Raw genomic sequence first — 14183 nt, 5'->3', positions numbered from 1 at the left:
GGAAGATCTGATGCAGAGGAGCACTGCTGTACCAGGACCAGTGGAAACAATGAGTTGCATTAAATTCATGGGTGTGTGTATGATGCTTGTACCCTAGAAAGCATGTTTGTACTGCTGTTTTACGATGGCGGTGTTTTGCTCTGTTCAAATTGAACGAAATGAACGAAGCACTGCGTCCATGTGAGGCAGCAGACCTGCTCAGAGGTTTTGGAGGTGTTCAGTGCAGGACTTCAGCAGCAGAGACTGAGGTTTGCATCCTGAGTCCTGACTGTGGTTAGACTGAGGCAACAAAACCACTACGACTAAGGTCTGGAAAGATCATGGCTTCAAGTCACTGCTGACTTTTTCTGTAATAAACCAGACCATCATCTTTACCCACCCTTAACCTGGTGCTGGCAGCGCCTCAAAACAAGCACGAAAAAGGTAAATGATGCTGGAGTCACCGCGGGCGAATACTGTGTTTGGCACAAAATAATGAAAAATAATTAAATATGTTGCCCGAGAACTTTTTACTGATACGAAACTGAATTCCTGAAACAAGACGTAGTTCGATTGACATTAGGTTTCCCTCAAAACATATTTTCTGTTGCAAGTTAAATATTTTTTGAGACTTGTCAGATTTATGACTCTGAGAAAAGGGGAGTGAGGCGAACCCCAAATATAAGTAAGAGATATGTTATCTCAAGAAAGACCTGGACAAACAGCATATTTGGACACACAATAATTACATATAGGACATTAAAACAGGACCTGGAAGAAATTCTATCCTCTAAAACAATTCTCCTCATGAAGCACCTGAACATCACCTTTCCTAAAGTGGCCCGGAGACACACATAGTGTACGTACAGGATTCAGACACGAGGGAGGAGTGGCCACCCTCCAGAAACAAGACAAACAGACTGCCTCCCAAAATAGCTCCCAGCTCTTCAGCGTGAGCCTTAATGGGTGCAAAAGTGCTGATGGCAAACTGAATGGTCAATGAGGAGCGGAGACAGCGAGCTACCTCATCTCCAACAGCCCAGCGAGGCAGCTACCTGATCACCGGACCACGAGGACGAACGAAAAACCGCAAGAAAAACAAACCTATTAGTGTCAACCTGTTAGAGGAGGTGAGAAGCTGAACAAACCATCTTCTTTCTTTCTTTTTTTTTGGCCTTGTTCCTATTTTGGCTCCGATAGCGTTCATATCTCACTTTTCAGGTGCAGAAGTGCAGCGCTGTCGTGTTGTCTGGATGCACGAGCGCTGACAGATGCAAGGCGACAGATGCAGAGATCAAAGTCGTGAGTTTGAGGAGCGACGACTGATCATCGGCGTCTCCTCTCGCGTTTGAGACACCACAACAACAGGAACATGCATGAATCTCATCTTCCTCCTCCAAACAACGACACTGCATCAGAGCCAGGATGGGATGGTGGGACAGACGATGTGATTACTCCATCACACCTCCACTCTGTCTCCACCTGCTCTCTGTGATCACCACGCTGCTTTACACCTTCAAACTTTTTCTATGCAGGCCCGATCCCAAAAAACATCAGTAAAACTGAATGTGTGACCCACAGTTGTATATCTCGGAGTAGATGGAAAGAACAGGAGGGTAAACCAAAGAAAAAGAGAACGAAATGTGTGCAAAGAGATCGGAAGATGAATAGAGGAAAAGAAAAAAGGAAGAGTGAAAGAGCAGAGGTAAAGAAACTGGAAACAAGAAGCAGTGAAAGAGAGGAAATAACTGAGAGGGCAAGAGAGGACAAAAGAGGAGAAACAGAGAGAGAGCAGATGTCTTTGGGGTAAAAATGGCGGAACTCATCAGTGCATGAGGAGAACTCGGCCCACTAAGTGATCCATCCTTTCTCTGTGCACTTCCCCGGAAACACTCAGGAACACATCAGAGGCCGGACCCCCGTCCTGAAGCAGCGACGCACCAAATGCACAGCAGCGCACATCTGGAGGGAAATCCTCCCTCACTGGTTTATGGTCTTTTATATTCTTTATTCACCATGAAGCCACAGCTGACTGAGCACTGCGCCCTTTTCAGCATCGCCCTGATTCAATTTCACGCAGTTAGTTAAACAAACAGACTTCTTTTATACGTACTCCATGACAGTGTTCCATTAACCTTCTTCAAGCACAAACCCCTTTCCTTCGGTGCATCAGATGTTTGAAGGCATGTTCTGCAGGAAAACTCCATTTTCCTTTCTGCTCAACATCCCAGATTTAATATATAATTAGGTGGAGTTCAGTCCAGCACCGGTGGCTTCCAACAAACAGCAGTGAAGCTGTCCCATCGGAGGTACGTCATCACCGGAACCCTCTGGAAACTGCTCGCGCTTTCAAGATGATATTGAGAGAACATCATCAAACAGGCACAAAACAGAAGAAAAATAAAACAACTGCTGGGATAACAGCGCAACGCAAACACAATGACTAAAGCGACATGCAAGCAGCGCGGTCCAGTCCAGCAACCGTCATAGCGACGTCAGGAAACGCCACTTTTAAACTATTTTCAGGTGAGTCCTGAAAAAATCTTTGGCGATAACTAACAGTCACAGTAAAAATCATGAAGATTATGACAACACAACACATATTTCTCGCTAGAAATGTTCGCAATATGCCTTTTAATGCATCTTTTTGGTTTCGTGTGAGCTCTCTCAACAACTATAGGATGGGCTGTCAGGGAATATGGTGTTTACGTTCCTCACAGGATGAATGCGTAGCGCTGTCGCTGTCGACTTTTATGAAAAGGTAATTTAAAATCCAACTGCTTACGACAACCGGATGTACTGGGTCTCGATTTGTGCCTCACTGGGTGTAAAATGTCACATCGTCTTCATCAACAGAAGGCACTTTTAGGATTTCTCCTCCATGTTGGTTTAAAAACTGAACAAATGTATGAATTTAAAAACCGCTGAATGTGCCGCAGCACGGTGAGGTTGCGGGTTTGACTCCCGCTGAGCGCGCCGAACGTTAGCTGTTTTGTGTTGAAAATGATCACGTTGGCTGCCGAATGAGACGAAGTCCCGAGATCCTCGCCGCCCGACCAATTCAGTGAAACGGCTCTGTGAGAAAACCGCTCTCGACAGCAGTTCTTTCCCCCGCCGAGAATTTGAGCCATGTTATTATTTTGCTCTAGTTCATGTCATTGAGCTTTAATTAATGCAGCGGGGGGGCTCGTTAACACTGCAGGGACACTCGGGCAAATGCTGCTGTGCTTTTAGGCTTCGGTCTGGAGTCTGTGGAAGATAAAAAGAATAGTGGAATGAAATTGTGTTTCATTAGCCTCTAAGACTAAGACGTGCATTTTAGAGGTGGATACAGAGACACAGCATTCAGGATGTACAAGACTGGTCAACTTTCTTAGTTCAAACTCAATCTAGTTGGCTCTTATAATAAGTAAGAGCGACTGTTGGTCTTATTTAGAAAATATTAAGCCAAATCAGTACCGGGGTAATTATGCAAGAAGTGGGTTACATCAGAACGAGCCTTTCATCTGAGGGAAAAAGCAGCAGCACATTTTCATCTTCACCACAAGCTTCCTCACAAACTTCTCAACATCTGTTTATCATGTTTGACTGCAGACAGCTGGCACAGTCAGCGAGTCGTTAGCGGATTCCAGGGGCGGGGTCACGTTTTTTCAACGCAGAGGCATGTCATCTTCAGAGAATAAAAATCTTTGTATCTTAGAGAAATGCTGAGTTTACAGCAGTCATCATTAAACACTAAGAAACACTCATCATGATGAAGATGTTCAATCTGAAATCTAAAAGTCAAACTTATTAAATGAAGGCTCTGATTTTAATTTGAGAAGAAGAACAGTTTTGACGACTGAGACCAAAACAGCAGTTAAAGGATAACTTTCGTTTTTTACAACCTGGACTTTATTTGTAGCATTAAATACAACCATTTACTCACCCAGACAACTTTGGTGGCATTTGGAGTCGTTTTGAAGAAATTAGCCCCAGAGGAGCGGCGCGTATATCCGTATAATGCGAGTACTCGGGGCATCCATGCGCAGCCTCTATATAACGCATAATCTGCGGCGAAACTCGTTCATATTCCAATATTTTGTTCTGATATGCTGGTGCTATTCCCCTCTGAGCCGGCGGTCGGCTAGTTTAGCTGTAGTTTGGCACAGCTATGGTTCGTTATTGCGTATTCGTAGCCGACCGCCGCAGAGTCAGCCGTGTTGTGGCTGGCTGCTCGCAGTGCGCGGCGTTCGGTAATGACATCATCCACGTCAGAGGTAGTTGCCTAGAGACGCCGGATGTTGCCACCACGGGCAGATTATGCTTTATATAGAGGCTGCGCACGGATGCCCCGAGTACTCGCATTATACGGATATACGTGCCGCTCCTCTGGGGCTAATTTCTTCAAAACGACTCCAAATGCCACCAAAGTTGTCTGGGTGAGTAAATGGTCGTATTTAATGCTACAAATAAGGTCCAGGTTGTAAAAAACGAAAGTTATCCTTTAAGTTTCTCTGTTCAGCTCTCTTTTAAATCCACAGACATAGGGGCTTGGTTAACCCCCCTGGCCCTCTTTGGACAAAAATGAACCATAAAACTGTTCCAAAATATATTTGATATGCAGAAATATATATAATATGAGAGTCTTCTGATCTGACACCTCTGTGATAAAAGTCTGGGAATATCCAGGAAGACGACCAAAGCGGAAACAGCTTCTTCTTCTTCTTCCTCTTCCTCTTCGGGTTTTTCGCAGAAACAGCTAAAGTCATGTGGGCTTTATTCACAATGTCAGAACTTATTCAGCAAACTTGTTAGCTGTTTGTCTCTCATTTAGTGAATTAACACTTTTTGGCAAAAAAAGAAAAAAAAAACAAATTTTTTGGCCAAATTGAGATTTTTTTTTTTTTTTTTTTTTAATTTTGCCGTTTCCATCAAGCTTTTCGGAAGCAATATTTCAAAATGTGCCTGAAAACACCTCGATGGAAACAGGCCTACTGAGCCTTACCATTAATCATCAGTAATCATTATTTTTGCAGGCGAAATATTCTTTGTGAAAAAATGTATTAAATGAATCTAAATGGGTTAATGTTGTCTTTCAGAATGACATTTTGAAGTTTTTGCAGTTGGAGCCTGTAACAGTCTTCCTTCATGCAGCAGTGTGCTGTTTGCTATCAGAGGCTGCTCCACCACATCACCAGGTTCATAATGTTCATTCATTTTCTCTGTCTGAGCTGCCGGCAGCACGGGTCTGACCGCGATGATCTCTGTTTAACGTTTTAAAGTTTTTTAAAAAGAGATTTTCACTGCTCCAAAGCACAAAGTTAACAAGGATAATAACTCCATAGTCACAGGGGTCAGAATTTGATTCATACCTCTGCCTCATTATTTCTTCTTTTAAAAGTGTGGATTTTTGTGTGTTTTGATCCTTAAATCCACACTGACCACACAGCAGATCCTTTGTGATTTGTCTCCGGCTTTATCTCTCTTCAGTATTTTCTGAGCTGTGAATTTTAAAAGTCTACATTCACTGCATGGTCTGTGGTAATTAGCACTGTCTGGCAGAAGCACACATAACTTTTGAATGCACTGAGGATATAAGGTCTTAGTGAGAACTGATTTCAAGAAATAGTTGTAATATTGTGGGAGTGAGATGAGCAGATCGATATGAGTCTGCGTGTTAACTACAGAGCTTAGCGTAAAGACTGCAAACATGGGAAAAGAGCTAACCTGACTCTGTTCAAGGTAAAAAAAACAAAAACATACGCTCACCAGCAGCCAAAGCTCACTGAGTTATATCTCCTTTATTTCAGTACAAACTGAATGTGTGGTTTTAAAACCTTGTGCCTCGTTCACGTCCTTCGCGTGAAGATCGAGCCAGTTGCAACCGATTGTGCAGATTTTTGGTGCTTCATATGGAAAATAATGAAATTCCTAAAACGAGGATATGCTGCTTCTGTGAGTAATTTATTACAGGGAAATTACACACAGTTTGAAATGATAAATATAGTAAATGGCCTCAGTATAAAGATATAGCCAAAATATAGCTATAAATACCTTCAATGTATGTAGATAAACAGAATTTAAAAAACTTAATTTAATAAGTGCCCTCCATCAGAAAAATGGACGTAAAACATTCATTTTCTGTGATATTATTGTGCTAATAATAAAGTTAATAATAATAATAATTATATATTCTATATATACTGATTTTTATATAGCACAATTAATGCATAAAATGCAACACAAATTGCTTAACATAAAATAATAATAATAATAATAATGTGTAATAAAAAACAAAAATACAATAAACGGGGCTCCGAAGTTCGAGTTTGCCGATTTGTAGCCTTAGCCGAAGAGGTGAGTGGTGGCTTTGATGAAAGATGTCCCTGCGAGGTAACCGAAAGTGTTCCAGCTTCCCAGGAGAGAAGAGTCGGAGGCCTCGGTGTGATAAAATCAAAGCAGATGGAAGATCGGATAAAAATAGTGCAGGCAGACCATAAAATCAATTCAGTAATCCGACAGCCACAAGCAGCCGCTAGCGGTAGTTCAAAGCTAAGAAGCGAACAGAGCAACAAACAAACAAAACCGCCTGCTGACAACCGGACATGACGTTTTTCTTTTTAGTTTTTATTGAACTTGGACCAGAGTGAGGCTTCCTGCCGTGTTCTCATTGTGTTTTCCAGCTAATAAGCCCCACATATAATCATCTGCAAGCATCTCAGCAAAAAAATATTCAGGTGGGAAAAAACCTTCCGCTTCTTCTACTTCAGTGTGTTGAAACTACTATAACTCCAAACTAAAGAGACCAAAACCATGTATGTACAGACAGTTCAGGAGCAGCTTTCAGTGTGCTTTGGATACGTGTTTTAGGCTAATCGTACACGAATGGGAAGGTTAGGAGGAGTTACGTGCTGAAACTGTTTCTGTGCACAGCTTCCTTCAATCTTTACGCACTCTCTTCTTCTCTTTATGCATTACTCTGTTTTAATTTTTCAGAAACACTTTGTTTTTTATACTTATAATGCCAAGTAATGCAGTCAGTTGCTATTCACGGTCTTTGGAAAAGCAAACTAACGAGGTTCGTCAAGGAGCAGCAGAGTGTACAGCAGGTAGAACAGCATGTCCTGTCGAAGTCAGTCTGCTGTAATTAAAACGCTACCGAGCTCGTTTCCGCTGTCTCTCATGTGGAAGAACGGAAGCTGTTTCTGTAACATAGCACAATCATCACAGATATGAATATATATATTTTTAAAATCATTCATAGATTAAACTGCTTTTCGGTATCAGGCCCTCTTCCTCACGGCCTCCCTCCTCTTTAATTTGGTAACTGTTTATCCAGCCGGAACTGGCTTTTGTGTGCAGTCGTCCTGTCTTTCATTTAAAATTGTTTATACATAATTGACATCATGTTCAAACTGGAGGCGCCGGAGGCAGCAGCAGCAGCGAAGGAGCTTTACAGCCTGCCTGCATGCGTCTCGCCATGTGCAGCGCTCTGTCGCTCCCCCTCCCTCCGACACACAAAGTCAAGTTCCGCTCTGCAACATTCAAACGCTCGGTGTAAGCGTAAACTGCACAGAAATACGCAAAATAGTCATTTATAATGTGCAGAGGGCAGCTTGTCCTCAGAATTAGTATGCTGTGTATTAGGAACAGAGGATATTGTGTGCAGGTTCTCTGATAAAATATTGGAATATATCAGGTTATACAATATTTACACAAGCAAACACCAACAAACTATGTATACTGTTATCTCAAAAGCCTCCTAAATCATTCATGAGTTTATCCCTGATCCAGAGTTTAACCATCAGCAGAATCAAAATGGATAAGAAACATTAAATCAGGTGCATCTCGTATCCGGATTTAGTCCAGGTATGATTCAGTTAGAGTTCCTGAGCTCCATCACAGAGGCCTCCAGTTGCCTGCCAGTGTCAGCTTAATAAGAGAAAGTGACGTGAACTGGAGTCTACTGGTTCTGCTGGATAAACTCCTGGACAGAACACAGAAACGGGATTAAAGCTCAGTGTGAAAGCTGCTCACGTCCTCACATGGCAGAGGTGTGAATAAACCATCGGACTGTGTGTACTCATGTGAGAAACGTCGTACATTACACACGTACACACGGTGACATCAGCTTTAAGTCAGCAGACTCGACTTTTGTTCTGCTCTTCCTGTTTTAAGAAAGTTATTTCTTTGTTGCTTGAGAAAGTGTAGTTTCTAACTGTAGCTTAGTGAGTGATTGTGACCTTTATGGCTGCTGGCAGCCTCCTCCTCCCTCAGCCTCCTCAGACACTCCGCCTGGTCCCTCTCCACCTCCAGCAGGAAGTTACAGGTTGGATGTCGTCCGTCAACCTGCAGAGGAAGAAGACAAAGAATCAGATTTACATGTTCATTTGCAAAAGCCAGATTTCGTGCTGCACTAACCTCAAACATTGTGACTGGGACGATAATCTCCTTTCAAAAATTATTAGCATTGTGGATTTGACCAAACTGGTGGAAATACCTGTTGTCCATTTCAATCAGTCAGTAAACTCAGAAATGTGTGTCACACAGCCTTTAAAATGAGAATATATTTATGATCAATAATGCTAACATACTGTACTGAAAATCTGTGGGTCTGGATTAAATACCCAGAATTACACACAAGTTTACACTCAGCTCTCTTTTCCTGTAAAAACACCTGAGATTTTTAGCGTGTGTGTGTGGGTCGATGGGTACGTGTGTGGTTTTGTTGTAAAGATTTGTCATATTTAGACGATCATGTGTGCTGATACGAAGGTGCCTTTATTAAACCTCTTTAATGCTACCATACAAAGTGATACGTGCCACCTTAAAGGCGTGTGTGTACGATTTAGTGGCAAATAGTGGTGAGGCTGCAGACTGCAACTATTGTCAATCTTCTCTGAACCTAATCTAATTTAACACATGTATCGCCTCATCCCTCCCATTCCAAAACAACGTGCAAAGGCAGGTTTGTCCTTTCTGGACTATAGTGCAACATGGCGGTGCAACATGGCGGACTCCGTGGAAGAGGACCCACTCCCTCCGCAGATACAAAGAGCTCATTCTAAGCTAACAGAAACACAAAAATTGTATTTGTCAGTTTATTTGTGTCTTAATTTATTTGTCCATATTTTCCTTGTTATTCTTAAAAGTAACTGGTGAAGATGACACACGCGGGGAAGGTCAGAAAGATTATGACTGACAGATGAATGTAGGGTCAAGATAAGCTGCTTAAACCAACCAGGCAACACTCTGCGTGTGTGTGTGTGTGTGTGTGTTTAAAACCAGGAGAAGCAGATGAACTACTAGTGTGTGAGCCACATAAATCCAGAGGAGAGACCCTGCCAAACGACACCAGACGAACAGCAAACCGCCCCCCATGTTTTTGGACATTAACGTCACTTAATCATTCAGCATGTTCAGTACATGTATGCAGAGCGCGTGCATCAGTCTGCGTCTGCTGAAGAAAAGCCTGTGATCTGAATTTGGCAGTAATGCAGACTCGTGTAAACTCTGCAGTCTGGTTACATCAGTGCTGTTGGTACATGAGGAACACTCCGATGTCCCTGGCACAGAGACTTTCAAACATGTGATGTTGTTGCTCCTAAAATCAAAAGTCTGCATCATCATTAAAATAAATCCATGAATGAGAAACTACAACATATCACATTTAAAGGACAACTTTGTTTTTTATAAGATGAGTGATAAGTTCATAGTTTTGTTCATTGTTCCAAACCAGTTTTGCAACATTTAAATACCCCCGGACATAAACCCAAACCCAGCAGAGCCCAGTTTATTTTCATTTTATAGCCTCACTAATTACAAGCTTTTACTTTAATAATCGATCGGATGGCTGTTTGGAGTAAATGGAGTCGCTCAGAGCCACCAACTGCTGACAAAGGGGTCGATTCTGCGCTTCACTCCAGCTCTGTGCAGCGTTCAGGCATCTTTCAGCTCAGCGGTTTGGTTTTACGGTCCACAACGTTAATATCCTCCCCATCAACAAACTCTGATGAAGCCACTGTTCGCTTCCTGCCCAGCAGCAAACAGCCCACAGACTCAGTGACAGAGCAGCGGGCGAAGGACGTGAACATGTAGCGGCTGAAGAGGTTTTTTTTCAGGAGCTGGTGGAGACCAAACCAGAGGAAAAAGGAGAGTGACACACAAACGCAACTTCAAAATAATGCTAATGTTGCTGCTGGATGTGTGAATGAGCAGCTGTTCGCTGTCTTGATCGTCACAACACTTTCAAAGGTGATGTCGGCTGTTGGGTATACATCTTGTTCTACTGCCCCCAAGTGGCCCAAAAAAAAAAAACACCAACAAACCCATTTTTTTATGCAGATTCCTTAAATTTGGCAGCATATACACCGACACAATATGACTGTGATCAGCTAAAATCATTCATTATTATTGACCACGGACAGGAATCCAGATGGGCTCCAGCGAGGGAGAAGCATCAGCAATCAAACCTCCAGTTTTAGTTGTCCAAACTTAACCAGAAGTTAAACAAAGAAGTCTGTGTATGTGTGCTCAACAATGGGAAACAAACAAGACGGATCAGGCCGAGCCACACGACACTATTCCAGCCAATCAGCGACAGGGGGCGTTCGTGCTCGAGCACAGGATGGGGGGAGGGGAGTTTTTCTAACGCTAACATCGTGTAATCGCATTGTGAAGACGGAGAGACAATAACAATCTTCCTCCACAACGACTCATCCCACCTTTAAGTGAGAGGACTTCCTATTTTTCCAATAATTGGATCAGCAGCATTTGACAGAGTTCCCAGTGGACAGATTTCTCTCCCGTCCATCACTCGCAGATCCCCTCAGACAGACCGTGGCTCTTTATCCCCTGGCATGGTGGCGTGAGGCGAGGCTGGCTGTCATCAACATGGCACACAAATTCAAACATGCACACAGCCAGTACACAGGCACTGGCGGCTAAACAGCATTTTACTGCACCAAACGGCAAAACAGTCGATCATAAATGCGATCAATCAGAATCAGGATACTTTACAGATCCCAGAGAGGAAGTCGCTCCTGACTGAAATAAAAAATGTAGAAATAGGTACACTATACAACAATATGAATCAAATTAAGATTAGGATTCATCTTTGGAAAGAACGCGTTCGGGTGTCTACAGTCACCTGCCAGACCGAATCAGACGAGCTGAGCGCAACTCGAACTGAACGCGGAGATGACAGAAGAGTTTTCTAAAATTCATCATCATCACTTAAACCCAACACTTTTATCTACTGCAAGAGCCTGGAGGGGGAAGTGAGGGGAGATAAGGTTACACACACACCACCTTCTCTTAACCTCAGGCTACTAACACCAACCAGCAGATAGTGATTTGCTGATTGTCTGGTCAAAACGCGTCAAGACATTCAGGTAAAAAAAATAATTTATACGAAAAGTGAGTTTTTTAGGCCTTTAAGGTTACATGAAACTGTTGTTTAAAGGCAACAGTTTCAAAAGTGAAGCAGCTCTTTCACTGCAGGTTGAATGAAGTAACTGAAATGCTGCTGAAATGAAGCTTATATCTAACTACAATGACCAAATTTAACCCAGTCTGTGAGCTGCAAATCACTAAATCTGTGTTACGCTGTGATACTGATGAGCACATTCACTTCCTAACATGAAGCAAACAGATTTGTGAAATACAGAAGGGTCTCAGTTCAGCCCCATGACATCGAAGGAAACCGCTGTGTTCACGAACAATGTCCAGCATTTGTGACAAGTACAAATGACAGATGGAAGGCAGGTATGGGAAGGTGAGCAAAGACAGAGATGTCTCAAATGCTGAACTTGTACTGGTGATACTGGTGTGGCTGCAGACCAGTGTGGCTGTGTGGAGGTGAGAAAGTACTCATTCTTCACACAGGTACAAACATTAGTAATTTTTCTGATGAACTGAAGAATGAAGTCTCCTCCTTCTTCAGCTAAATAAACTGTTTAAAAACCCTCTTGGATCAGCTGAAAAAGCATCGTCCCAAAGCTGAAAACAGGCTGTTTTTCTGAGATACGAGGTTCTCACAGGGCAGCCACGCTGCAAACATATGATGATCTTATAGAATATGATGCATCGCTGCAGATTTAACCAGCAAACAGTATATGAAGCAGTTCAAATGAGCTCAACCTGAAGCATCTACAGCAGTAAAATGCAGCATTAATGCAGCAGGAATATTAATCCACAAACATCAGATATGATAGAAAAACACTGACAGGGACATTTTACTGCTACAACACTTTTGATTTTTGATACTTGAGTACATTAGTTGATAACACACACTTAATTTTACTTAATTTAGCTTTTTAATGCAGACCTGATCTGACACTAGCGCACTCTGGCGCCTCTGTTCATCAACATAGTGAGGAGTAGCTGTTAGCACGGATAGCACCAGCACTATTTTGACGTCTACCACTGCACCAAAACCGCCTTGTGTAATGTTTAACAAAGGAGATAACGGCGCACACTTCGATGCCACGAGCCAAAAACTTTGCTTTCCCAGTTTAAGGAGCTTCTGAGCATCTTCACCCCCAAAAGATCGGTTTTCAGTGAGCTAAAACTGCGTTTGTGTGTGGAGGCGAGGCCGAAACACACGTTAGTCTGTGGAGTTTCTCAGCCACGGAGGCTCTTTCTGCTCGTGCTTCGACTGAGCTGCCAACCATAAACTGTGAAATGCATCGCTTCCTTTTCACCAGAGCATTTTTCCTGACAGCGATTGTTTAGCTCATGGAAGAACTTTAACAAACTGTATATACACCAGGCAGAACCGGCGGTGTATTACAGCAGCCAGCAAAACTGACGTTTATTTACATGTGAATGTGGAGGAAAATTTATTTCCCAGCTGGATGGAAACAGTTTGTGTCCCTCTTGCTCTGTCTCTCTCTCTCTCTCACACACACACACACATGCACACACTCACACATAAGCGAATCAATCCCTGTCAGGCTTTTCTACCAGCTCGACCTCTTCATCTCACTCCTCTCGTCTTTTCTTTTATCAGCGTTTGAAGACACTGTACAGGCCTCGTTCCCACACCTGTCTTAGAGCTGTGTGTGTGTGTGTGTTTGTGTGTGTCGCTCGCACTGTATGTACGCAGTCTGCTGCAGTCATGGCGCAGTAGCTGCAATGTTCTCATCTGGGAAATAAATGTGGGAAAATTGCTGCTTTTCTGAAGCGCCTTGACGGGCGTAGCGAGCAGGCTTACATAGAAAACGATGTGTGTAGCTGTTTTAATGTCCATCGTGTTGCCCCAAAGACATCACAGCCATGTTTTGTGAAATATTAATGGACAGTTTGTTTTATAATAGCTGCATTTACCTATTGAGGACCTTACCTTGATTTACTACAGACGATTGTCACCAATTGGAGAGTTTGACAACAAAAAACAACACACAGACACTTTGTGCTGTGTTACCATAAAGGTTCCTTATAAATAAATAATGGAATAAATAAAGAACAGTGGGAGCACACTTATTAAATCTCCCCTCAGTTTATGCATGAGCTTTACAAATGTTAATGAATCACTCTTATCAGCTTCTTTCCTCATGTGTCCTCCTGCTGTGGCTTCGTTCGGCAGTGATGCACACCAGTGGCTGCTGGCCGCTATCGAATGGGCTTTGGGAGATGATTGTGTTGCCTTGAGTTTACTGTTTATTGGATTAGATATTACAGCAGAGGCTGTCTGAGGAGGGAGCGGGTCCATGCCTGCCAAGCCTCCGTGGTCACATCTAGCACATAAACTTGCAACAAGTGCAACATCTGCGGTCCAGACGAAAACAAGTTACGATTAATTCCAAGAATCGGCAGCGGACGCTCACCAGACACCTGCTGCGTTCCAGCGATGTTTGAAAAGTTGGAAATCCCAACTTCCTACTTGCAAAACTGCAGTGCATTAATCTCACTGATACTAAATAGACTCAAATATCCGGTTAGTCTAAAACTGTAAAGTATGTTCATGTCTTGTTCCTGCAGTTTACTATAAAGAGCAGCATAGAGCAATCACTGTTAGCATGTAGGATGGAGATGGGACACAGCTTTTAAAGTGTCACAGCCGGAAAATTGCATCTGTGAAGAGCTGCTGAGAGTTTAATGTTCATAATGTGGTTGAAGAGCGTTTGTCAAGACGTCCCCGAATCAGATTCAATCTGACATCCTCTCTCGATGGATATCAGAGAGAATGCAAGAGGACACGATACAAAATATTTCAGGAA

The 14183-nt window shown here is 42.8% G+C and overlaps 1 protein-coding gene across 1 annotated transcript in view; it reads right to left on the bottom strand.

Annotated features, from left to right (window-relative positions):
• LOC121614930 (vasoactive intestinal polypeptide receptor 2-like) overlaps positions 1-13865 on the bottom strand; it is a 41490-nt gene extending 27625 nt beyond the window's left edge. The window contains exons 1-2 of the mRNA XM_041949031.1: positions 13791-13865; positions 8205-8310 (exon numbers count right to left, since the gene is read on the bottom strand). Of these exons, the coding sequence (XP_041804965.1) occupies positions 8205-8310; positions 13791-13865 (181 nt within the window). The remainder of the gene's footprint in view (positions 1-8204; positions 8311-13790) is intronic.
• Positions 13866-14183: the final 318 nt, after the last annotated feature.

The sequence above is a fragment of the Chelmon rostratus genome, chromosome 12, assembly GCF_017976325.1.
Source record: "Chelmon rostratus isolate fCheRos1 chromosome 12, fCheRos1.pri, whole genome shotgun sequence".
Lineage (NCBI taxonomy): Eukaryota > Metazoa > Chordata > Actinopteri > Chaetodontiformes > Chaetodontidae > Chelmon > Chelmon rostratus.
The sequence above is the reverse complement of the archived record's forward strand: the minus strand, read 5'-3'. Positions and strand labels throughout refer to the sequence as shown.